General features: G+C 39.5%; 1 protein-coding gene across 3 annotated transcripts in view; it reads right to left on the bottom strand.

Moving 5' to 3' along the window:
* enpp2 (ectonucleotide pyrophosphatase/phosphodiesterase 2) overlaps nucleotides 1-26,776 on the bottom strand; it is a 118,397-nt gene extending 91,621 nt beyond the window's left edge. Inside the window, exons 1-10 of one of the 3 annotated variants that reach the window (XM_078540173.1) lie at nucleotides 26,209-26,776; nucleotides 25,849-25,945; nucleotides 22,337-22,492; nucleotides 21,922-21,963; nucleotides 18,822-18,947; nucleotides 16,570-16,630; nucleotides 13,672-13,769; nucleotides 10,518-10,597; nucleotides 9,011-9,130; nucleotides 459-514 (exon numbers count right to left, since the gene is read on the bottom strand). In XM_078540173.1, the coding sequence (XP_078396299.1) occupies nucleotides 459-514; nucleotides 9,011-9,130; nucleotides 10,518-10,597; nucleotides 13,672-13,769; nucleotides 16,570-16,630; nucleotides 18,822-18,947; nucleotides 21,922-21,963; nucleotides 22,337-22,492; nucleotides 25,849-25,945; nucleotides 26,209-26,241 (869 nt within the window). In that variant the 5' untranslated portion in view covers nucleotides 26,242-26,776. The remainder of the gene's footprint in view (nucleotides 1-458; nucleotides 515-9,010; nucleotides 9,131-10,517; nucleotides 10,598-13,671; nucleotides 13,770-16,569; nucleotides 16,631-18,821; nucleotides 18,948-21,921; nucleotides 21,964-22,336; nucleotides 22,493-25,848; nucleotides 25,946-26,208) is intronic. The other 2 variants (XM_078540174.1, XM_078540175.1) reach the window with 2 other exon arrangements.
* Nucleotides 26,777-27,655: the final 879 nt, after the last annotated feature.

Here is a 27,655-nt window from a genome sequence, read left to right as displayed (position 1 = left end):
AATAGTCACGGAAGATGTATAAAAGAGATACCTGGAAGCAAATTGCAATCATGTGAGAAAGTGAAACAGCGGGCTAAAAATTTGTTCACATTGTGCAGCTTCAAAGCAATGAAATGTAGACAACGCTGATTCCATGGGGAGACACAGTGCCACAGGCTGGCAGTGCTGTTTGTACCAAGAAATCAACATAGTCTAGGTAACACCGCTTTGATGCAGCACTACACAAATGGAATTTTAGCCCAGCATGTGCAATTAAAATTGAAAATAGGCAAAATACTTTTCTGACTCTGTTAAATTACCAGGACAGAAAATAATACAACAGAACAATAACACTAAAGCCAACAGATATCCACATACTATACTTAAGATCTCTTAATTTGCCTATTTAATCACCAAGTAATTTAAAGACACGTCTTGGCCCACCAATATGGTGAATGTTGAAAAAGACTATTACTTACATAGGCCAGAAAAATGTGCCAGCCTTTACTGCTTGATTGACAGTCGTCACCCAGATCTAGAATAACATGGGAAAACAAATCAGATTGAAAAAGATACAAAAGTTACTAAGGTGACATTTACTTTTCAGAAAAGTAAATGACAAAAGCCTTTTCTTACATTGCATAAGTTTTTAAATTTATCCTCACAAGTTTTTTTGTTACCAAGCCCAGCATGTATTCCCAATCCCTAGTTCCCTTGAGAAGGTGGTGATGGGTTTTTTTCTTGAACCATTGCAGTCCATATGGGTAAGGGTCCTCTAGGATTTTGACACAGCGACAATGAAGGAGAATTGATGTATTTCCAAGTCAGGATGGTGTGTGATTTGAAGTGAGACTTGGAAATGGTGGCATTTCTAAATGCCTGCTGTCCTTAGCTTTCAAGGTAGCATGATTGAGAGGTGCTGTCAAAGATGTCTTGGCGAGTTGTTGCCATGCATCCTGTAGATAGTACACACACCGCTATTGTGTACCAATGATGGAGGGGAATGGATATGTAAAGTGACGGATGGGCTGCTGATCAATGGGACTGCTTTGTCCTGAATTGCATTGAGGCTCTTGAGAGTTGTTGGAGCTGCACTCAGAGGAGTGGACAGAATTCCATCACATGCTTGACTTGTGCTTTCTGGGTAGTGGAGAGGCTTTGGAGAGTCAAGAGGTGAGGCATCTGCCACAGAATGCCCAGTCTCTGATTGCTCTAGCACTTACCTGACTAGTCCAGTTATTACCAGATATAAAAATTTTATTAGTCATTCTCGATAAAATCATAAATTTTAACCTGAGTGAATATTGCCCCTACCCACCACACAGATACTTGGATTCACCCTCAAGGTGGGAATTGGGCTATTTCCCATCTCATGCCTGGTAGTGTCCACCCACAGAATTTTAATCATGGATGGTGGGAATGGGCTAGAGTTTGGGCCTCTGGAAATGGGCCTGAGGTGCAAACCAATGCATGCAAATGCCAAGGCGGGCAGATTCAAAGGGGCATCGGGGACATCGACTCAGTTCATTGGCTGACTGTTAGGCACACTACCCCCTCACCTCCTCCAGCAACACCCCATGCTTCCCATGCTCCCTCGTATTCCCCATGCCCCACCATGCAATCACCAGTATCTACTATGGGTAGAACTCATGAGCCCTCTGATGACACTGGGAATTCCTTGAAACACCTTTGGGAGCTCTTGAAAAAAGGCCTAAACACTCATAAAACTGTCAAATAAAACTCAGCCCCTGTGACAACAGTGTAAACAACCCCTCTAGTCATTAGTGGGGTTTTCAGCTCAGCCAAGCATCCATAATGGCATGGCAACTCATAATTATATAAACAAAGGCTCTAGAGTTGTGAAGCAAGCTGAACAGATGGCCACCTGGCGCAACATGTGGCTCATTTCTTCAATTGACAGGTCGGCCATCTGTTCAGCCTGTTTTCAAAGGTTTCAATGTATTCATCTCTACAGCCATTGTTTAAACAGTTGTGTAATGGCATCCCATTATGAATGCTTGGCTGGGCTCCAAGCCCCACTAAAGGATTCAACTCTATAGGGGTTGTTTACATAGCTGTTAATGGGACTGTGGAATTTGTTTGATGGACAGTTTTAAGAGTCGCTAAGAGGACTATGTTTCTTTGAAATGATTTTTGAATGCCTATTTGTTTATTTTGAAAATTAAATGAGCACTTAATAGGATCAAGCCTTTTTAAGAGGAGTTTGAATGGATGATTATTTATTTTGGCAATTTCATGAGAACGTAAAAGACTTCCCAGTGTTGTTATAGGGCTCATGGTGGATACTGGAAGAATGCTTCAAAGACTCAACTATGCCTGGATTTTAAATTAATGTAAAAAATTAATAACAGGGTCCAGATGATACATTAATATCTTCAACTCAATAATCTTGAATACTTAAGAGCCCTTTCTCCACTAGAGCAAGTATTTTAATTCACGTGAACACTTACACAGTGCTGGTCAATGTAATGGTCACTTACCTTTTAAGAACAAAACCCTATGATCAATCACTGCACTAGAAAACACATTTAACATCTAATCATGACAGTTGAAGTTGGCAAGACCTTTTAAACTTAGCTGTCAAAAGGTTCCCAACTCCACAAAGGCTTACCCCAAGGTTCACAACTCCTCTGAGGTGCCGTGAACCAGGTCTCCTAAGCAACTGGTCTAAAATGCCCACCCCAGCAACAGAGTTAGCAAGGGCGGAATTACCGCATATGGGCCGGCTACCCTCACCCTTATTCTCGGCTATAAAAAAATCCTACAAATGGGAATGGGGGCAGGAATCCTGGAATTAGGTCCTACAGCCCTTTTTAAAATTCCCCCACTTCCAGTCCGACACGACAGAGGCATGAAAATCCAGCCCTTCTACTTTCTCTCATCATTAGACTCCTGCTTTCACCTGATTTTCCCAGCCAATATAGACGGAAGTTGATGCTGCAAAACCACTGTCTGCCCAGGGACACATCTAAAAAATGGAGGGAGATCTTATAGGCAGCTGTCTGCATCATTGTGGATCGAAATAGGACAAGGCCTCAGGTCTGGTCCGCCAACTTAAATCTTTATTAGATTTTCAACTGTAGCCAATAAAATTATTTTCTTTATAAACTTCTGACCTAACCAGGACATAAGCTAACAGAAATGAATCAGCTGTTCTTGTCTAGCAAGACACCCCACCCCGCTGCAGCGGCAAAAACCGGAGAACAGTAATACAAGCAAAGAAACATGGCAGAGACTGTTTTAATTCTGTATATTATAAATAATAATCCTAATCTACAATGTGCCCCAAAGCATGAGGAGCTGAGAAGATATTAATAAACCTCTCAAAATAAAAAAGACCAAACTGCTAGAGCCCAAAGTCCAAAATAAAACTAGAAAGTATGGAAATCACAGTGTAGCTCCACCAACTCTTGAAAAGAGAAGTTAATGTTTTATTGGAATTAGAAGCTGGGAGATAAGTGAGTTCCTTCATAAGATTAAACAAAACAAGAAAGGGAGACGAGAACAATTGAATCAGGTATTCTTAACACTACAAAGAATCAGTTGATGGGTTTAATAACCTGTGATCAGATTTTTTTAAACTAGTCAGAGGTTGAAATGCTGGATCATATACAAAGGTCAGGTAGTAAGTTGGTGAAAAGATGTTAGGAAGGTTAAACGAGTAAAAATCTCCAAAAATGGAAGATAGCTGAGTAAAGCAGGCTGGAGAATAGAGAAGGCAGTCACGGTCTGACCCTGCTAATGTCAATTTTCAGATACAAAGGCTGCAGAATGCTAAGGAAAAAGATGTTTTTGAAGTATGAATTCAGATTGATTTGAAGAATGTGGGCCAGAGATCTAAGGATTGGACCAGGAAGGGGAAGTTGAAGCAGGAAAGCCCAGATCAGAAGCATAGGATAGTAATGCTTAGCAAAGAGAATGGCAAATCTGTGTTTAGTCTTCCTAATGTAGGGAAGACCTTATCACAATAACAAAAATAGTATGCCAGATTAGAGGAAGTGCATGAAAATGGCTCTCCCATGAAGTGTTTGGAGCTGTGTGCAGAAGCAAATCGAAAGATGTGCATGGGTAAGCGTCTGATGAACTGCAGCCAAAAATGGGACTATACAAGAGCACCTCATAACACTTTGGTCTATAATACACTGTAGACCATGAGTTAACTTAATTAACTATATAAAATTATATACCATGAAAGTGGTTATATGTAAAAATGTATACCATGCATGTTCCTATAAATGCCTGGTGGAAACGATAATTGTAATATTATAATGAAACTTAACAGTATTAATTTTAGTTTTGTTCATGGGGTGTGAGCCTCGCTAGCAAGGCCAGCATTTATTGCCCATCCCTGATTGCCCTAGAGTTGCTGCTGCCATCATGCACCAGTGTTGGAGCAAATGGATGTTGAAGGTGGTGGATGGGATGCCAGTCAACTGGGCTGCTTTGTCCTGGATTGTGTTGAGCTTCTTGAGTGTTGTTGGAACTGCACTCATCCAGCCAAGTAGAGAGTATTCCATTACACTCCTGACTTGTGCCTTGTAGATGGTGGACAGGCTTTGAGGAGTCAGGAAGTGAGTTACTCACTGCAGAATTCCCAGCCTCTGACCTGCTCTTGTAGCCACACTATTTATATGGCTGGTCCAGTTAGGTTTCTGGTCCATGGTAACCCCAAGATGTTGCTGCTGGGATTTCAGTGATGATAACGCCATTGAACATCAAGGGAGATGGTTAGATTCTCTCTCCTTGAAGATAGTCATTGCCTGACATGAATGGTACTTGCCCCTAATCAGCCTAAGCCTGAAAATGGTCCAGGTCTTGCTGTACATAGACACAGATTGCTTCTGTATCTGAGGTATTGTGAATGGTGCTGAACACTGCAATCAACAAACATCCCCACTTCTGACCTCTTATGAAGGAGGGAAGGTCGTTGATGAATTAGCTGAAGATGGTTGGGTCTAAGACACTGCCCTGAGGAACTCCTGTGGTGATGTCCTGGGGCAGAGATGATTGACCTCCAACAATCACTACTTTTTTCCTTTGTCTAAGTATGACTCCAACCAGTGGAGCGTTTTCCCCCAATTCTCATTGACTACAATTTTCCTTGGGCTCCTTGATGCCACACTCAGTCAAATACTGCCTTGATGTCAAGGACAGACACTCTCACCTCACCTGGTAATACAGAATGACTTATGCTTTTGAGCCATAAATCACAATAATTTTTATTGTCCCTTCACCCAACTCCTGCCATCTTTGTGACAGTAAGTGTGCCTGGTCACCAGCTAATAATTTTTTACAATCATATAATGGCAAATGCTTTGTTATCTTTAAACCACAACTTATCTCATGGTTTTCTCAATGCTCCTAAACAATAACAGCAATACCATCTAAACCACTGAGCTGAATTACTACCTTCTAAGTAACAACCAAGCATCCACTATCCTATTTCAATAATGTCTATTGTGTATGTCCAATCAATTGTCCCTGTTGTGACCATTAAGTCATGGATGAATTTGCTTCCTCAGTTAAGTGCACAAGTCACTGTTTTTCTTCCACCTAATTAGTTATTTCCTATTTTTGTTAAATCCTTTAGTATTCCCCACTCAGGTTATATAAAATCTTTTTCCTCAATTACATTTAAATTTTAGGCTGACACTTCAGTGCAGCACTATCAGAGATGCTGTCTTTCGGGCAAGATGTTAAACCAGTGTCTGCCCTTTCAGGTGATGTAATTGATCCCATTCTAAGAAAGGTACATGAGTTCTCCCAGGGTCCTAGCCAACATTTATCCCTAAAACAAATTACTAAAATAGACAATCTAGTCATTGAGCAGGATTTACCTTCTGGGGGCGGGAAATGGGCATTGCAATTGCTTCCATGTCCTGATCCCATCCCCGCAGAAAGGGGGAGCAGTCACAGCCCCCGATTTCACAGGGAACGACAGCTAAATGGTTAGGGGGCGAGTTGGATGGTCAATTAGTGACCATGAGGGTGGGAACTGAGACAGGACTGCGCAAGTGGATTAGATTGATTCTAACAGCAGGGGTTTAATCCCTGGTCCTGTTGAGGTAAATGGATCTACCTCCTTTCCCTATCCATAGTAAAAAATCGTGGCACTTTGCCATTGTTAGACGGATAATTGTCAAGAACCTGCCTTCAGGCAGAGAACTCAAGAAGAGGAATTCCAGCCTCCCCAGCTCATTGACACAAGAGTAGGAGTTATAAACTCATGCAATACCCACACTTAGCCTTAGTACAGCAGTCAGTGGGATCAAAGATCCTTAAAACGGATGACCGTCCTGTGGACCCACTTGTTTCTTCCACCAGTGAAGCCAGGATGTATCAAATTCTTCCAACAAGGACCATCTTTCATCAGTTCTTAAAAAGAGTTGTTTCTCATCCAAAATGGAGCAATGCAGATGGACCCCAAGTGCTCACCCCAGTAACCCTACTAGCAGTTGCTGTCACATAGACAACACCACAGCTACTGTCACATTCCAGTTGGAATCAACTCAATTGGATGCACAGCCAGGCAGAAGGAGGGTACTTCAAAGGAATGAAAATCCATCAGATTCTCTAAAGTGTGGACAATCTGCTTCACCATATTACAACTCAAGCGGGGAAGACAAAAACTCTACCCCATGGAGTCTGACTGCAAACAGTGCCACTAAATAAAGGAAGGCCAATTTGACATCATCATGTTGCACCCAACACATTACAAATTCCAACCCTCCATACCAGACTGCTGTAGTGGCTAATGTTAGAAGGAACCCTTTACCACATATTCTGACCACATCCCCACATCCAGCCATTCTGGACACAGTCTGCGAGGTATCTACGAATGTGACCACACTCACAGTACAGAGGATATAGCCCAATGCTTGCCCAATGAAAGGAAATGGCCACTCGCAATGAGCAAGACCCTCGTCACAAGCAGATGCATTCTCATCTGTGGCAAAGTGCAACCCCACCCATGTAGGACATCTGCCAATCAGAACAAGTGACATTTGGCCTCTGCCTGGACCTGTGGAAATATTGAAAAGTCTGAGGCCCATTCTTGCAGACTGACACAACACAAACTATTCTCTCTGCACTGCAATTCGCCTACAGGTTACAAGGAACATTCAACATTCAGGATCTCCCCCCATAGTGTTCCAGCTTAACCAACCCCAGGTCACAAAGCCAAACCAACTGCCTTGGTTTTCCTTCCGTCCCGCCCAAAACCCACACTTGCCCCAGTGCAGAGGCCTAACACTTTCAACACCTTCCCCGCGCAAGCACCACACAGTCAGTGTGTGCAGTGATTTCATAAATTATGTATGGAAATGTATCCTGGATGTTTACATGTATGCTCGATAGTTTCATATTGATGAGAACCCTGAGGTATGTTCACCATCTGAGAATGTATAAAAGTTATGAACAACCTTTCCTGAAAGAACTTGCATATGGTTGGTGGCTTTTCATGACCTCAGGATTTCACAGCCAACTGAGGACTCCTGAAATGTGGGAAACATGACAGCTAATTTACAAACAGCAAGGTCCAACTAACAGCAATAAGATAAAATGGTTAAATAATCTGCTTTTTATTCATGATATTGGTTGAGTGATGTATGTTGGCCAGAACATTGGGAGAAGTGCCCTGTTTTTCTTCGAATTGTACCAGGGGATCTTTCACATCATCTGAGGGGGCAAATGGGGCCTCGGTTCAACATCTCGTCCAAATGACAACACCTTTGATAGTGCATCATTAATGTACCAGCCTAGATCCTGTGCTGAAACACTTGACTGGAGCTAGATAGCCCACGAGGTACTAGCTCAGATAGCGAGTGCTACCACTGAGCCATGGGCCAGGAGTTCCTCAGTGTAGTGTCCAACCATCATTAGCTGCTTCATCAATGACCTTCCCTACATAAGGTCAGAAATGGGGATGTTCACTGGTGATTGCATTATGTTCAATACCGTTCACAATTTCTCAGATCCTGAAGCAGTCCATGTCCTTATGCAGCAAGACCTGGACAATATCCAGGCTTGGGCTGGTAAATGGCAAGTAACATTCACAGCACACAAGTGACAGACAGCGACCATCTCCAACAAGAGAGAATCCAACCATCTGTCCTTGACATTCAACAGCATTACCATCACTGAATCCCCCACTTTCAACATCCTGGGGATTACCATTGACCAGAAACTGAACCAGCCATATAAATACTGTGGCTACAAGAGCGGGTCATCAGGTCCACCGTCTGAAGGCATAAGTCAGGAGTGTGATGGAATACTCTCCAATTGCCTGGTTGAGTGCAGCTCCAACACCACTCAAGAAGCTCGACACCATCTACGACAAAACATTCCATTTGATAGGCACCCCTTCCACCAACTTAAACATTCACTCCTTCCATCATTAGCGCATAATAGCAGCAGTGTATACCATCTACAAGGTGCACTGCAGCATCTCACCAAAGCACCTTTGACAACATCTTCCAAACCCATGACCTCACCACTTAGAAGGGCAAGGGCAGCAGACACATAGGAACACCACCAACTGCAAGTTCCCCTCCAAGCCGAACACCAAACTAGCTTGGAACTATAATCACCATTCCTTCACTGTCGCTGGATCAAAATTCTGGAACTCCCTCCCTAACAGCACTCTGGATGTACCTACACCACATGGACTGCAGAGGTTCAAGCAGATGCCTCACCACTACCTTCTCAAGGGGAATTAGGGATGGGCAACAAATGTTGGCCTAGCCAGTGATGCCCACATCCCATGTAAGAATAATAAAAAGTCTTAAGTATTTAAAAAGAGTACAATAGATTGGTTCACTTAAACTTGTGAATTCAATTTTTCAGGGTTAATAAGTACAGATAAAACACAATGCTGCCATTTTTCATTTTCTTTCTTTAATTTCATTTTGAAATGTTAATTAGACATTTCCACTAGAAGATAAAAGTGCACTCCAATTAAGAGCCAAACTGTCCAATCAAGGTTTCAGAATAAGAGACACTCAGAACTTACTGGTTGTCCTCCCCACCATCGAGGATTGAATTTTTCTCTACCTCGAAGGCTGAAATTGGCATCAAACACAGGGTCATGCATCAAGTTGCCAACAATTCCATGTGATTCAGGATAAAGTCCCTTTGTATGAAAAAGCAAAGCAAATTGATTAGATGTGGGTTTTACTTGTCAGAATTTACACAACCTTTTCACACTAAATCATTTCACTAGGGAAAATATACATCTAAAACCCGAACACAGCAAATTAGTGCTGGAATTCAAAGCTGTATTTCCAAAGTATTTATGTAGTAGCATAGAGCAGGAAAACCAACATTTGCGCTTGCTTGCAAAGAAAAAACAAATTTTAGATGAGTTTAACCTCCTAACATAATTTTTTTCCTCTTATTTCAGTTTCCAATGTATTGCTCATTCACTAATTTCAAAACCTGGACTACATACTGCACATAAAATGTGCCGAAATTTTGAAAGAAGGGGAAAAAAAGGTATTGACACAGCGTTAACGAAAACACTATTGGCATTAATGAATCCCATATATTTCCTTTTCCTACACAGACAGGGTCTCTACTATTTCAGTACATTAAGGCATGTTTATCATGGAATTAGTTTAAATCAGGGTCATGGGCAGAGTACTCGACAAAAAGACAAAAAACGAGAAGAAAAAGGACTTCAAGTGATTATCAAGGAGGATATTTTTTACTTTGCAGAGAAGTTGCTAGCTTGATTAGTTTCCAGCTCCTGTTTAAGCTTAATAGGGCAACGTGTCATTTAAAAGAAATGAATCTCCATGTCACTATTCTGACCATTTTCCTTGTAACAATTATCTCGCTGAAGGGATTGATTGCATACTGCAGCGTGATACCATATGTGCCAGCAAATCTCCAGAATGTTGATACCCCATGTGTGAGCTATCTAACATGAAAGTCATCACAACTAAGCCTAATTCATCCTCACCAGAAGTTCACGTATGAACTTTCAGCAAGGACCACAAGCAGCAATCAAAGCAGAAAGAGAAAAATTAAAATACAGTGGTAAATGCTGGAAATAAACAAAAGATCTGTCAGCAACTAAAAAGAAAATAAGACAGGTTAGCTTTTCAAGTTTGGACCTTTTGCCAGGTCTCTGTTTTAATTTCAGCAACTGAATTCCTGTTTTTCCTCTCCCGGAACACTTGGGTGAATTGAAGGTTTTTCTTTCCGGCCTCAAGTGATATTGGCTAAATTGGCACAACGAGGAAATATGCTTGAGATTTTCCGAGTATATATAGTTCAGTACCACACCGTGCAGTGCATACATCTACAGGGCTATCATGTGAATGGCCACCATTTCATCCACAATATGAAAAGAGCAGTTTGAGTCGTACAAAAGTACACACTGAAATCAAAATATATTCAATTTGAATTCAAGCAAGTTGTTAGTAACTCAGTTTATTTGCCAAGAGATAAAGAAATTGGCTTATATTAAAATGCATAGTGCAAACACAGCTGGTGATAAAAAATTTAATACTTACAGTAGCAAGGGTGTACATATTGGGGAAGGTTTTTGTCGGATATACCGGTCTCATGTAGGGGGCATGAGTTCCACAAGATCCTAAATACAAAGAAGGTTGTTACCGTCTGCAAAAAAGTAAGTGTGCTGTAATATTGACACAATGCCATTGATCGTTACAGTGAAGAAACACTGACGTGTGGTGTCCTATAAACCATGATATGTCACTTAGGTTTAATATGTAACTCTCTAAAATTATCAACTTACATAATAAAAATTCTGTTACATTTGAAAATACTCAGCATCTGGATTCATTTTTCAATCACTATACAATGCTCATGCAGATTTTGATGAAGGCAAGATGTGTAGCAAGATGTGCACATCTGGAATTTATTAAATTACAGGTTGGTAGTTCCATATAAATCTCAAACCTTGCAACAGTAGAAATTAGGGAAAAATAACAAAATGAATATGCAAAAATAGGTACTACACTGTATTAATATAAGCAACAATCTACATACTAATAAAAGCTTTTGGGGTAGATGTGAACTTTGTACAACATTCTAAAACAGGTGATAATGGATCAGCAAGCAAACACGAAAGCAAATTACTGCGGATGCTGGAACTCTGAAATATAAACAAAAATAGCTGGAAATACTCAGAAGGTCTGGCAGCATCTGTGGGGAGAAACTGAGCTACCGTGTCAGGTCGAGGACCTTTCACCAGAATTGAGAAAGATAGAGTTTTTAAGCCAGTGGAATTTGGGAGGGGGCAGAAAAACAAAGGTGGAGATTTGTGATAGGGTGGAGGGCAGGAGAGATTAAATAACAAAAGATTTCATGATGCTAAAACCAAAGAGTGGTTATGGGTATTGTAAAGAAACAGATGCTGCAGATGAGATGCGAATGGCTATGAAGCAGCCATCTGAATGCAACATGGAGGGATAAAGAAAGAAACAAGCTAGCAAAAAAAACACAGAAGATCGAACATGAGGTGCTCTTCCTCGAGCTGCATTGAGCATCACTGGAACACTGTAGCAGGCCATGGACAGAAAGGTCAGAGCGGAAGCAAGGTGGAGAATTAAAACGACAAGCGACAGGAAGCTCAGGATCAATCTTGTGGACCGACTGCAAAATGGTCCCCCAGAATACATTTGGTCTCCCCAGTGTAGAGGAAACCACATCATGAACAGCGAATACAGTATACGAAATTGAAAGAAGTACAAGTAAATCGCTGCTTCAGTCGGAAGAAGTGTTTGGGGCCTTGGATGGTGAGAAGGGATCAGGAACCTGCCTTACATCTCTCCTGTTTTTTTTAATTGAAGTCAGTTGAAATAGAAATCAGGTGAGATGTCAAACAGACTGCCAATTCAATATCAGCCATTTCACACAATGTCACCATGTCAGGATCTACCCCATTGTGTCTGCATAGCCTACTTGAATTCGGCAATGTTTTAAATAGTCACAATAAAATAGTTACTCTGAGGGAATCTGTTATGTAGCAAATAAAATACAAGAAGTTTTTATGCTGTCACTGTGGAAACAGAAGGGTTCTATTTTCTTCCCAACAGCTTGTGTTATTTTTAGGTTTTCAAAGAGTACAGGGTTTGATTCAAACCACAGATTTGTTTAACTTTACTTGTGAATGTTACATTACTTTGTGTAAATCAAACAGAACTGAAGGGCAGAAGACACACTTACATTGAAGAGATTAACTCTTTCCTACTTGGAAACTTTCATTATTGTCCATGAAAAAATAGCCAGATCTTATTGGGCACTTTGAAATATAAACTGCTATCAGCACAGCAGAAAGTACTTCTGTGTCTCACAGCATAAGGCTTGAAAACTAAACATCAGTTGAAACACTCCCCTTTAAAGCAGGGGTGCAAATTTGATTGAAGCATATGTGAAGGACAAGTGATCTGTTGGTGTTAGGGAAAGGGTCTCCAAACTAAAAGATGTCCACTTTCTCAGATTGTGTTCTACAAAGTTAGTCTTTGCCAACAGGTCTTTTTTGTATATGCATAGAATAATAGTGTAGAACTTAATGCTGCCTGACCAATGTGCTCAGTAAAGATCTTTGCATTGCACGTCAGTGAAACTTTGTCCAATCAACTGCCTCAGAACGTCTCTATGAACCTTTTAACTGCTGATTATTTTTCAATAGTAAACCATTTAGAGATGGAGGACCTGGAGAGAGTGGGTAGGATAAATATTACACTTTAAAGCACTTTGCCATACATAGGTATGTCACCATTAAAAGTGATCTGGATTTACAGAGCCCTATAGCATAAATAGAGCTGATTTACTAAATTTGGAGAGGATCCCACTTTTTAAAATGCACCATTCATGGTGCTGGAGTCAGTCCGAATCAACTCAGAATTTATTCATTGGAGTTTTTGTTTAGGAATTTTGAATGCCCTGAAGCATTATGTTATGTTTACTGGTATTTTCAAATCTTACTTCTGCTTACAGGGAATTATCTCAAGGATTTGTCTGAAAGTAAGGATCAAGCAGCATCAGCAAGCAGTTTCAGAGAGGCAGGAGAATCAAAGAAACCACTTTAGAGGACTGAACATCTGTGTTTACCAACAAATAGCAACATTTTTATTCTTAAAGTTTTTTTTTTACCTTGCAAGTATAATCAGACATCTTTAAACTATTGCTCTCTGTGAGAATATTATAGATGAGTTAATTTAGTTAATAGTTCTACAATATAAAAATGTGTTTATGTTCAAAATTTGCATGAAGAAGAAGCTAAGTTTCTTGATCAATATTTAATATTTCAAATAGTTATGTTTCATAATATATTTATAGGGAGTCATGGCAGTTTAAGACAGTAATTGTATAAAATATAGGTATGTGACAGTTATTCATACGAACAGTGTTCATTTCACATGTGAATGTGCCATTGATGCCAATCGCTCACAAACATCACTTGAAAAGCGAGATAATCACATACACTATTGAGTTTCTGAATGAATACAGTGAAATGTGCAGGACCTCTCCAAAACATGCTGCTCAGAATCGCCCGAGCATAAAATTCATCCACAATCACTTAATGTAAATTTGCTCCAATCTATCCTGATACAGATTGCAGACATATTCCACCCTTCAGTAGGCACAAACATTGGCTGAAAATTATTAGAATGAAAGCTTGTCTAGTAAAAGCCTTACTTAATTTTTCAATGTTGGGCATGATCTTGCCTCCTTTCTTCATATATGAAGCTCGAAACCCATCCACAGAGAAAATGATCAGTGGTGGACGAACAAAGCTAAAATGTGTAATGCATAAATGTTAAAGCAAAGGTCAATATAAAGAAAAGCTATATTAATTATGTGTTTACTACATTCAGTGACTTCAAATATTAATCAATTATACTGGAACATTTCTTCTGCAGATGTCAAAAATATATAGCTGCAAATGTATAAACAAACACAGCTTAATTCAATTTCAGTGATCATCGCTAGTAATGATTGTTTGGTCGTGATCTGTCTTGTCACAACAATGAACCATTTCATTCTGTGTGGTTACATTCACTTATGACAAACAGTAGAGGTTAGATTATATTGATCAATGTAAGGAAACAATTTTCGCTGCTCATTCTGTGAGCAATCATTTGAATTATTTTCTAACATGAAATTATAGATCTCAATGAGATATGTAAGCAGATCAATAGCATTACATTTACAAAACAAAGATTGGCATGTCCAAACTGAAACCAAGGGTTCCTTATTGTTTACAACCTGCTACTACATCTCACTTCACCCACACATCATAGTTCAAATACTTTGCCTCTCCCAAGGTACCTGAACATGCATTAAGTTTTGACAACAGTGCTTTGCTATCCTGGGAGAGAAGCGCACATTGTTCTGCATATAGTAACCAGCTAGTGCCATTCAGCCCATCATGTTTTGGTTCAGCTATCAATTAGTTCAATTTCCCTGCTCTTTATCCACAACCTCATATATGCTTTACACTTTAAGTATTTATACAATTCCCTTTTGAAAGTTAGCTTTGAACCTCTATCATCCTTTCAGGCAGTCCATTCCAGATCACAACAACTCGCTGCATAAATATTTTTCCTCATGTCTTCTCTGGTTCTTTTATTCACTTTAAACCCAGATCCTCTAGCTACCAACCTTTCTGCCACTGGAAACAGTTTTTTTCTTATTTATTCTATCAAAACCTTTCAATGATTTTGAATGCCTCAATCAAATTTCCTCTCTATTTTCTCTGTTCTTAGGGGCAGAAGTTACCCACCATCGGGGGTGGGCGCAAACCCGATCGGCGCCCCCAATCGGGGCTGTGCCATCAGTTTACATGGGTGGGCCAATTAAGGCCCGCCCAGCGTGACGCGCGGCCAGAAGCGCTGAGCGCTCCCTGTGTGGGCAGGGGGTGGATTCCCTGAGTTGGGAAAGAGCGCATAAATCTCCCTGAGGCACAGAGATGCCTCAGGGAGATTACTTTCACTTATGAAACATTGAAGAAAGGTAGAAAAAAAATTTTAAGGACATGTCCCCTCATGTGAAGCTGTCACATGAGCTGGGACATGTCCATTAATTTTTTCAAAAATTTTTATTTAATTAATAAACCCTTGAGGTTTCATGAAAAATGTGAAGGCTACCTGGGCTCTTCGCCTGCCCGCCAACCTTAAGGTTGGACGAGCAGCATTCTTAACAACTTTAATTACTTTCTTAATGGCCTTAGTAGGCCTTTGACAGTTCGGCAGGCGCGCAGCCAATTCGGCTGCATGTCCGCCGTACTGACAATCTAAATGACGTGCAGTGACATCATTACGGCCCTACCCCCGCTCGCCAACCCGAAAATTCTTCCCTAGGAGAACAACTGCAGCTTCTCAATTCTCTCCACATTATCCTTACCGCTGACACCATTCTGCACTCTCTCTAAGGCCTTGACATTCTTCCCAAAGCCTGGCAACCAAAAAGGAACACAATACTCCAGCTGAGGCCTAACCAGTGTTTTATACAAGTTCAATGTGTGTTCTTCTCACCAGCATCTTACTGGCCTGGAGTTTCTACTCAACTGTGCAATTTTGTTCTGCACAATTACCCCAATATAAGCATAACCGGTGTAAAGGATTGCAGAATTTTAAACACAAATTGCATTCAATGCAACAAGTTTCTGCAATCTTTTGCACTAGTATTATAAACATTGTACTAGAAACCCACCTCATCCACAAAATGGCCATGACCCCAGGATGAATTAATCACTATTGAGAGTTTCTGCTAAATGCATTTGTTTGTGATCCTTCAAGAAAGCTCCAAAAAATTAAGCTGGATCTTTTGGTTACTATGACACTAAGAGGAACATTTTGAAAGGCTTTGAATGAATTTTTAAAATTTAATTACTAGGGAATTGATGACTGTACCCCAATCTAAATAGAAAATAGTTTTGTATATTTTTAATGCCATTTAGTAACTTATAATTGGATTATTCATAGGTGGTGGATTGACATTGTGATTCAAAATGCTTAGTTTTTGTGATAAATCCATTTTAAGCTGTAATAAATAAGCTGCACTAAGTTACTTCTCTTAAATATATCAAGGAATATTACTTAAAGCAATTTTTAAAAATTACCTTTTAAAGCAACCCAATGGCAGATTTTGCAACTAGCGATACAGAAATGAGTTTAAGTGGAAACTTTGAGTGGAAACCACTTTTCAGAACAGGAGTGATTTTGGACCCAATTTGTACCAAAATCAGCAATTGCATCCAACACTACCCCACTATTGGTAAAGTGCTGGTAATGGAACACATTTGTTGAACGTAACACTGGCTACTGTAGATTTAACAACATGTGCTGTGGGCACCAGTTTAATTTTAACAGGAAACATGATTAAAGTAACAAAGTGCATGTGGTTGAATCTACAGCAAAACAGTGATTGCTCAATTATGCTGATCAGATGTAGACCTGTTCAAATTGATTATTATAATTGAAATCCATTTTTTTACTGAAGCCTACATTATTAAATACAATTAGCACTACAAAGATCATTTCCAATAGAAAATTAATTATTGCATGGCCCAGTTTCATGTTGGACTGTACTTACCCTGCTGGACAATCTGGTGTCTTCAAATCTTCACATTCTTCATCCACCCAATGTATATCACCTAGTGTCAAAGTTTATGATATAATTGACAAAGATTTGGACTATAGTACTAACATGTGATAAAATAGGAAGCAAAATCTAGATACTTTATTCAAGACTTAATCATTGGCTTTGATGAGACCTAAATAGAAAAAAACTCTACAGGTGTTAAGCATATCTGTAAATCATCTTTCAAGTCTTTAATTTTATGACAGGAAACATTGACAAAATCTGAAAAAACTTGTTTTTAAATAAAAGGTTAAAGATGTCTCAAAACATCTTCATGACTATGAATTTTAAAAATTTGCAACATATATTCAGCTCAAACATTTAACATTTTTATGGTCAAAAAACCTACAATAGGAAAGACAATCCCAGTAAAACCTGACTAGAGTAACTCCCAGTACTGTGAAAGTATCAAAATGTGTTCAGTAAAGAAGATCAACAACATTACGACCTCAGCTACTGATTTCACAATTTCTCAAAAATATTGACACAAGTCAAAACATTGTACACCAACCCATCCCAATAATTCTTCATTCTCATTTTTTTTAAATCCTTGAAACATTAACTTATTTCTTCTAGAAACTTGAAAGCTGAAAAATTATCGCTGGTGCTATTAGCGGATGAAAACAAATGGGTTAATATTCATGTTAAAATTATGGGTGCAAGAATGTCATATAAAAATACAATAAAATTTCTAGTATATGGCATGCGTGGGGAAAGGGTGATGCTGGTTAATCAGAAACGCCAGATGTCCAACAGTTCCATGTTTTCAACCAATCAAAAAACTCCTGGGTGATCTCATGGTGATGCAGGTATTGAGGTTTTGTGGAAGGTACAGGAGCATGTGAATTTAGTGAGCAGCGCTGAGGGAATATAGTGCTACAAAACAGTGGGAAGCTGAGACTGGAGCGAGGGCAAGCTGCAGATAACAACTATCCATGAGTTTAACCATTTTTAGCAGTTGTATGAGAGTGGGACTGACGGAGGGCAAATACTAGCACTAACTTCTGAGGGATGAGAGACATTGCCAATCAAAATACAGACCTGACAGAAATTCTGGTTATTAGTGCCGGTTGGTAGAGTGCCAGATATCCTGGAATTCCTGGAACTCCCTACCCAACAGCATTGTGGGTGAACCTACACCAAAGGGACTGCAGCGGTTCAAGAAGGCAACTCACCACCATCTTTTCAAGGGCAATTAGGGATGGGCAATAAATGCTGGCCTAGCCAGCGACACCCACATCCCACGAATGAATAAAAAAGTGCTGGAAGACAGAAATTTTACTGTACTCCAAGTGCTGTCCAATTAAATCACTTAGTCAGTTCTAGTCTTCGACCTTGTTCACTTCAGTCAACTCCCAGAGGGAACATATTACAGAGTAAGTTTTCTGACATTCAGTCCTGATCAGAATGTTTGAATTTTCTATTCATTAAATTTTATAACCAGACATGAGGTACCCTGTCCTTTGCACCAATTCTCCAATGAGTGCTCCCCGTGGGCTTGAATGATACGCTCCAAAAATGGGAGCAAAACACACTCGCGCCAACGTTTTATCGGGCCTGAAGATGGCGGGTCACATTCCAGTCTGGGATCATACAGACAGCGAGCGGGTCTGGAAACCGAGAGCCTGCCTGTGCTCTGCAAATTGAAGGTGATGGGCTGGTTTTGCTCATTTAAAAAGACAACCGACTTGTCATAATGGGTGCAGAATGGAATAAAATGGTTTCAGAGTGGGATTTCCGCTCGCCCTATTTTCCCAATTTTCCTCAGGCAGGCTGTATAGTGGGTTGAGTGAGGGCAGAGTTAAATCTTGCCTCTTCAGTGTTCTTTGGCCACTGGAGGTGCTTCCTGGAAGGAGTAGCTGTATACTGACTTGGTGATTTAAGAGCCTGAGACCTCATACAGTGAGGTCCACTGCACTGTGGAAGAGGCCGACGTGGCCCTTTAAATTAGAGGCCGTGACCTCAGTCCGGAGGTCTCGACCCATGAGCTCCAACGGCGGATATCCCGCCCCACCGCTGTGATTGGGGCGGGATACTCTCAGTCTGCGGCTCGGAACCCGCCTAGCACTCTTGGCCCATTGGGCAGTGCTGGCCATTGCTGGGTGCGCGGCCCACGCCGTGGAGTGAGATTCCCACTGTGTTTGGAGTCTCGAAAAAGTTTGACGCCGCATCTCCGAAGGTCCTATGGAATAGTCTGAAATTACCTTTGCATGCAACTTGATAGTTGCTGCAGCAATCTCCCCTAGTCATGCAATCTTCAGAACACTGGCAAACATATTCCTCATTTCGTGCTTCCCCACAACGATCTTTGCTGCACTCCCATGCTCGACCTAGAATATGTGGCAATAGCTACATATTAGACAAATTAGCAGCCAGTAGGATATTCAGACCGCGGTTTGCAAATTACCATTGCTTACTTTATCTTTTAACAGCGTTTGCATTCTATACCAATATATTTCATGAGGGAACAACACAGTATATAAGTGATAACCATTATTGTATTTCCCTTTTACAAGAAGTTTTATCTTAATAGTTCATTGGTATCAGAGAAAATTCTCAACTACTGAGTGTTCTAGTTTTCAGTGGTTTCAGCATTGTGGCCATTGAGTGGCTTAACAGTTATGATCCCACAACATTGCAAAGGAAATGTCGGTGGATTGAAACCCTTGGAATTTGGAAAAGTTGCTTGAAAATAAATCTGTAGTTGTCTCAGTGGCATAACAGATTATCTGTCAGGAATCTCTTCCACATGCAGATCTTCGCTCATTCTTACCATTCTCCGTAACTCTGTAACCATGATTTTCACTTTGGCACTGTAACAGTGGCAAATGAACCCCTGTGGAATGTAAACCCCCTTCATCACCCAGATGAAAATTGTTTTAAGGAAGTTGAGTTCCACCGTTACCTGCCCTGTTATTGAGAAAACTTGTGCCTGATGGTAGGGAAGGGGAAATTGAAATATCTCCCTAAATTGTCCAGCAAGATTTGATTTGAAAATAAATGGAGGAAGTGTTAATGACATTGTCTTAAACAGAGCAGAGGTGAGATGGGGAGAGTTACAGAGAATAGTGAGAATGAGCTAAGGATTTCAATCCACCTACAAGCCCTTTGGAATGCCATCGGTTCATTAGTGTAAAGCCACCCAATGGCCTCAGGGCTGAAAGCACTGAAAATTAAAATATTCTGTATTTTATTGCAGGTAATTTGACAGCTTGTAATGTTACTGACACAATTAGCTAACAGTTTCATCTACATAGGTAACCATACATGGAATTCTGTGACTCATCTACTATGTTTAAAAATATAACACAATGACGGAAAATAATTATATATTATATATGGATAAGTCAAATGTATTGACTAGAGTATTATAAAACTTATGGACAAAACAGTTAATAATGGCGTTAATTGCTTTATTCCTCATTGCTAAAATTAAAGCAAGAGTTAAAAAAAAAATCTAATACCTGTAGACAACAACCCAGTAAAATTTCCAACTTCAATGGATCAACCAATTAAATATTATCAAAAATAAAAACATATCTCCAATCCCTACCCCTGTTAAGTACATTATATATGTAAACTAAAGAATTAAGTTCTGCTCCCAAGTCTCTGTATATCAGATGAGCCATGATCTTATTAAATGGTGGAGCAGGCTCGAGGGGCTGAATGGCCTGCTTCTGCTCCTTGTTCATATGTTCGTATAGGAATAGGTAATCCTACTCAGACTAAACTGGAGACCCCCCCTGAGGTCGCCACTAGGAAACTTTCAACAGCAATCTAGAGGGAAATTGCTGACTAGATTTTCGACCCTATGAGAAAACACCACACTGGGAATACTAGGGACTGGATTTTCATTACAAAAACAGAATTACCTGGAAAAACTCAGCAGGTCTGGCAGCATCGGCGGAGAAGAAAAGAGTTGACGTTTCGAGTCCTCATGACCCTTCAGCAGAACTGACTGGATTTTCATTGCCAGGACCTGGTCAGGACTGGGTGATGAAAAAATGGCACCAATATCATGCGTGACAGCATCCCACCTCTATTCTCAACCCTACCAATTTTCACCAGGGGGTAGGAGAGCGGGGACTGGGGGGTGAAGAAGGGAAAGTGAAATCGGCTACATTATTAATTGGGTGCATCTAGGTAATTAAGCAGCTGCTTAACAGTTCTCCTCAGATCTCAAAATTCTGAGGAAGGTGAGTGGATGTTGGGAGCTGTGTAAAGCTGAACAGCTCCAGCCTGTCAGGCATAGGGCTGGCAGAATGGGTAAAATTTTATTTGATGGAAGAAAAATGGAAGTTTTGAAGCAAATCTATTCCACAATAATAAAATTTTGATAACATGAACATTTTCCTCCTCTACCCACAGCTACCCAGCTGCACTCTCACATCCCAACCCCTCACCTCTACCAAAATCAGAAGCTTTATCTGCTTCCCGATGTGGGTGGGATGGCAACCTGGAAATTAACCCGCTTCCCGAATCCAACCTCCTCACCCAAAATCTGGCCACAGATATTTTCTGTTTGGGGAACCTCTGGCATAGACTCACAACCTATCACTCTGACTAAGCACATTGGTACCACACCACTTTACCATACCACAAGCTCAAATGTTGTAAACCAGTAGTTATATTTTGTTAGAAAGATCTGAAATGCTTTTGCTTTCTAGCACACCACTTACTACGCAAATATTTGGTGGATGAAATGGTTTGGCGTGTAAACTTTCCTATGCCATCATCAATGGCACAAGACCGCCCATCAAGAACTGGCAATACTCACCCAACTGGAAAAGCCAGCTTGAGTGATAGGTATCCCCACAGGCTTCTAATCGACTCAGCTCATTGAATGTCAAGGCAACAACTACTTCATTTATTGGACTCCCACAATTGTTTTATTTAAAAAGAGAGTCATTCAAACATGCCCATCAACAAGCATCTTCCATCAGCCAAGAGGGCATTACAACCTGGTGCAGAAACTTTTGCACAGTTATCATCAGCTGACTGACTGATGACAGGTACCAGCCAGTTCTGCAGAACACAACTTGTCCTGAATGAGAAGCTGATTTCTATAGTCTCACACAAGAATTTGTTAAACTCACCTGAAGAGGGCAGGCAAATATAAATAGGTATGGTTAGAAGTGGATCTCATTAACCATTACCTAGTTGGAAGACCACAATGCTATTGTCAAAAATACTGGCCCTTTCAATTGAGCCATTTTAAAATAAAGTACTTTATTCAGAAACTGGTTTACAGCATAATATATCACAGTATACAAAAGTTAAATATTTTAAATCTAACTAACTCACCTGCCTTACCTCTTGATCGAGGATTGAAACGTGATGAATAACCTAAAGAAGGGAGAAAATAGGCTTACAGAAATGGAGGAGAAAATGAAAAGGCACAGAACGATTTAAAATTTCCTTTGGATATCTAGAGTCATATGTCAAAATCAGATCTATCTTTTAAACTTGTGTTCAAATATTTTGGTTTTCTTGGGAAGAAGTGGAAAAATATGGAGTCGATTAAAACTATGTCAACACATAGGGAATAGGGGGTTAAAGGAAAAGCCATGAGAGACCTCAAAGCACCCTCTCAGCCACAGATGATACATGACATAAAGGAATGAAGGATGCAAAGGAAAAAAAATGAGAGAGTAACTGCCCCCAAAACAAAATGTTCTAAACATGCTACTAAAAGCATGTTCAACTTTCCATTTAGTACCTGTCTTCAAACAAAGTTGATCAAAATCTAAACAGCAGCTGTTATAACTTTTGCACAAATTGTCACAGCGACAGTTGGGTGGGGTTGCCTCTTGCAGTTCGAAACATCTGGCCCTGCATGACCCAGAAGTAGTACCTCGTGCTGAATCTGAAAGAACTGTGTAAAACAAAAGCATAAACATCAGTTAGGGATAGCACTCTTTAGTAAGCCAGAAAACCCAGAAGATTGTTTAGAATATAATTCTCTAACAAAAAAAGTATTATACATATATAGTCAGCAACAAACAAGCTTAGAATTCTAATTAACTATGTTACCCTTTGCTATGATGTTGGAATATTCATTAAATTGAGAGATAATAATTATGAGAAAGATTAAAATTCTAAGTGCTGTATTATTCAATTGCATTACATGTCCTCTGCAACCAACACTTGTGACGGTAGCTAAAATTAAGTGGCAAGCAGAGGCAAGAGGTAGTCATCATAAAACTTTGGGCAAGGCATTAATTGATTTCACAGATGTCAGGAAACCAATCTGTAGCCATAATGCAAGATCAAAAATGGTTTTGATTAAAACAAAATTGTCCAAACAAGAGAAGATTTTGGCCAAAGCAGGTCTCAATAACACATGCTCTGGGTTCATTCAAAAGGCTGTTCTACCTCCAATGTGCTTAAAATGTTGAAAGAGGTAAAAAAAAACTCTTCTTTAAATATGCATCCCTTTAGAACCATAATGAACTTTATCAGGATCATGTACTCTCCCTCCACAATAACAAAATACTTGAAAAAAACTGGCAATATTACTTCCAAAAGAGGCACAGCTTATCACAGCAGACCACAGAATGAAGAGGCAGAGCAGATGGTCTGTTTAGGAAAATTTCAATCTATTGTGTTATGAAAATGTAACAGCTTTTTTAAAAACAATAAAAAAATACTAATTTTGTAGGCAGCTTGAAGCCTCCATCCAGAGATAAGTAGCATTATAGCTGTGAATAATTTGTTGCTTCCTGCATCTTTTTGTACCCATGAATTATAGTGACGCTGAAAAGGCAACTATAAAGTAGAACTATGATACAATGCCTTTGCTATTTGATTTTCTTTTTGTAAAATTTATTCTTACTGTCAGCCAATTAGAAAAATATCCTAATTTTATTTCTTGTGATAAACGAGCAATATATGAAAAAAATGTATTTTTGTAGTTAGTTTAATCTGAATACCAATTAATATAAAGTGCATTTGTGACATTACAGAAATAAATAAAAATAACGGTTATGTAAGAATTATCTCTTTGAGAGCCTCAGATAAGACCACAAACTACAAAAGTGAACTGTGAGCTGTTTTTAACATGCGAATAGTGAATATTACTGCCATACAACAATTGCAATATCTTTCCAAGCTTCACTATTAAATCAATGGGCCAGATATAGTTCATTTCCCTTTCTTTCCAGTATTGGACATTATGGCAGTCATCAGTGGCTGGGAAGTTCCATGTAATTGATGTATGATGAATGATTAACAATAATGATGCAATGCCTGAGAGTTGATTGAGTAATGATTACCAGTAAAACCACAAAAACAGTATATGTTACCCTTTTTAACTGTTTGGTTATCATTTGTGAATGAATTCAGAACCTTTAGCATTATTTCTTAGAAACATTTCCCCAGTAATGTGTTTGATTTGTTTTAAATTTTAAAAAGAGCACATTATCAAGACTTAATATTTAATTTATTCAGTAAATGTTTATATACAATCTTTTTCCATCTTCATGCAAAAGGAATCTTAATTCTAGTTACTTATTTTTTTCTGAACTGATCATTTGAATACGTACTTCAGAATTCAACTGAAGTGAAAAACTGGAAATCAAATCACTTCCCTCTGTAGTTAATGCAAACTATTTGGTTATAAAATTATTTTTTATGAACATGAACACTATTGTAGATGGTCAGATGGTTCACTGACTATAACAGTTTGATGATCAATTTATCAATTTTCATATTCAAAATATCTTTTAAAATATAGTTTTTATTTGAAAGTATACCATTTATAAATTTTTGATAATAGTATATTTTGCATAAAATGTGCTTGTTCCTTTGATGAATATTTGCATTATTACTAAATCTAAATTTTGTGCTTAATGGCAAAATGTTCATATCACTTAAATTTAGGGATGAGTAATCCATAGAACATAGTGTAAGGTTGTGCATTTCAAAAACTGAAGCATACAGAGATTAGTCAGTTACATAAATTATGTAAAACACAAGGAGAAATTATAAATTAGGATTGGGATCAGGGTGTGTGTAAACCAAGAAGTTTTGTCATTGGTGACAAGCAAAATAGTTTGTTCTTGACTTGAATTTATTGCCATATAAAAAAGAGCACTACTTCATACACAGAAAATACCAGCTCCAAGTGCAGTAGCCAGTTGAAAGTTCTGGACACAGCATGAAAATGTAACATCTATGTTTTCAACAGATGAATATATAAATATTTCCAAAATTAAATCTAAAACTTTTAATGTATTCTAAACTCTGATCTACGTCCTAATGCTAGGTACATTAACCCAGCTCAACTCTTGTAATTTCTCAAAGCATTACAGTTGGTGTTGGAAGAAATGTTTCTAGCTCCTTCAATTACTTTAGTTCATATTTAAATTCTTGGAACTGTTAGATTATTTTTCGCTGGAGCATTCAGGAATAATGTAGAGAAAATTAACTTAATGCCCCAGCCTGTCAGTGAGAAAAGGCTTTTTGGAAATAGGCACTGTGGTCAGTGTTCACACCACAACACATAAACAACAACTACATTCTGAAACAATATACAGACACATTAAAAATTAAAGATAACAGCAATTAAACTCTCATTTAATAAACCCATTTAGCGTCATTGCAAATTATTCTCAATCTACTCTCCATTGACTAACATATAAACTTTTCTCGTGGTTTGAGTTTTTTCAAAACTAAATGAGCACTGCAGTGGTTACCATTGACTGTAGTCACTGAAACTTCCCATTGAATGATCAGAACACTCCAAGTTCTATAACATGATCAAATCTATCATGGCTATAGGTGTAAACTGGACAATAATTAACACTAAGATTATCACAAGCAATGCGGCTTTTCTGGCACGCACTGCTAACAGGGACCTTGATGTGCTAACATGTTTGTAAGAGCTATCCTCCATGTCTCCGCATCGTTTAATGCCAAGTTATGGCTGGAGTTGCCTGTGATAACCAGGAAAATTCTGAAACAAACTGATACATAGACCATCAGATACTGCCTTTTCTTCATCTGCAGTCTAATACATAGTTTAAAGATTGGTTGCATTTGTGTCAACTCAAAATGTTGGGATTCGGAGATGTGCAAGACAGGGAGTATAGAACCTTGCACTGATCACTGAATAAATCATAACACAAAGAACTTTAGAACCCGGTCACAGCTGCAACCTCCGACCAACCTAATATTCTCTCTGCAAACCTTGTAACGCTAACTATGGATAAACAATGAAAAATGAAGTACCTTCACGATTGTTTGTGTCTCCTGATCTTTGCAAGCGACTCAAGCTAATTCCTTGGCAAACATTTACCCCGGCTATGAATGTCAACAATGAAATGATCTGCAAACAAGATTTGTTTTAGTAGGTATTTCAAAAAGAAAAGAATAATGATAAGCAATGTGAGCAGGCTGAGACATTGGTAAATCTTTTATTTCAAGCTTGCCTATAGCGGCAGCAAATGTTCCTAGACAATTCGCCCACAACATACATGGTGCTTTTCAGAAACACAACTCCAAATCCCTAGGTTTGAGCACAAATGCTTCATCGGACCCGGTTATCCTGGGGAGTCTTTTTAAGACCCACTTACACCACATTGTACATACCTGGGACCACTTCAGGTCACTGCTCTTCAACATGGTTGTGAACACGGTGCTTCAGCCAAGTGAAGAGGATTCCTTACTCGCAACTCGCTCCCTCAAGGAAGCCCAGACTGATCCCACCTGTTCAGGTTGTCAATCTCGAGCGTTTCTGTGTCTCACTGGCCCTACTTTAACATGTTTCACATTGAACAGCAGATGGGTTTTTGGTTTTTTTTTTAAAAAAAAATAGATTACACCTTGCTAACTAAAACAAAAACTTGCCACGTTGTGCCGCAAAGCTATTTTTCCCTTTCAAGGAAAAAAAAAACAGCACGTGGATTCTCCGTGTCTTTTGTGTATTTTGTTTGAGCTGGGGAGGATCTCAGCTGTTGAACCAGCTAAACGCCACCACTGTTGTTTTTCAAAGACATCTTGTTCAGTACCAAATAGTGGAGTCTTTGTCTGGGGAAGAGGCAAGGCGAGCTGTGTGATGTACAGCTGCCCCCGTTACCAGATCTCTTTTAAAACAGCGTTTGTTTAGTAGGAGTGCGTTTGTGCCAGCTTCCTGTCTGGCAGTTTTCTCCATTCCCCCGCCCCCTCCCCCGTTCCCAGCGATTATAAAGATGAAAAAATAGGGGCTGTCGCAATCGTTTGGGCTGAGAGCGTCCGTAAACAACAAAAAAAAAGAAACCCAAGGTTGGTTAGTAAACATCAACCAAAACTGTAAAACGACTTCAGCCCCGTGCACAGTTTGAAGGGAAAAGCTTGTTTCCTTTTCTAACGCCCTCTGTCGAAACAAGTCATGACCTTTCCCGGTTACCTGAGTGATAAGAACATCTTAAGACTGCAAAGTTGCGCATAAAGCCTCATTTCACTCGTATCTTGGACAGTTTTGTGAACAGGAAAAGACTAGAAGTTTGCACTTGAGAAAAACAGGGTGACTGTGTGCGCGTGCCCCCTCAGTAAAAGGGCACAGGAAAGCAAGGTATTTTCAGGAGGTTGTGCTGAACAGTTGATTTAAACACGGTTTAAAAAGAGACAAGCATTGGTATCCGTTGTTGGCCATTCAGTAAAGGCATCGCAGTATAACACTAAGCAAGCAGTGGCAAATCCTTGAAAGTTCAAAAACCAGAAGAAAGCATTTTTTATATCAAGAAAACCTCAAGTTTTCTGGCCCTTTTATGTGACAGCTTGGGTCCTGGTAGAATGAGGTCAAAGTGAATTCCTGCTACTGTGGGCTCTAAAGAGCTTGAATCAGTTGTGCCCAGGTCTGGCACAGATAGTGCAAGGGCCCTGGATCTGCAGTAAATGTCACCCCCACTTAAGAGAGGTCTTAAATTAAAATATATAACTAGACATTCTAGTATGGATGTTTTTGGTGTAATCCATGCCACATTGTTTACGAGTAGAGTTTTCACAATAAAATTGCAGTCATCATCTTTAAATTAATGGCTATTAATTTTGAAGAGCT

This window comes from Cetorhinus maximus, chromosome 4 (genome assembly GCF_964194155.1).
Source record: "Cetorhinus maximus chromosome 4, sCetMax3.hap1.1, whole genome shotgun sequence".
Taxonomy (NCBI): Eukaryota; Metazoa; Chordata; class Chondrichthyes; order Lamniformes; family Cetorhinidae; genus Cetorhinus; species Cetorhinus maximus.
The sequence above is the reverse complement of the archived record's forward strand: the minus strand, read 5'-3'. Positions and strand labels throughout refer to the sequence as shown.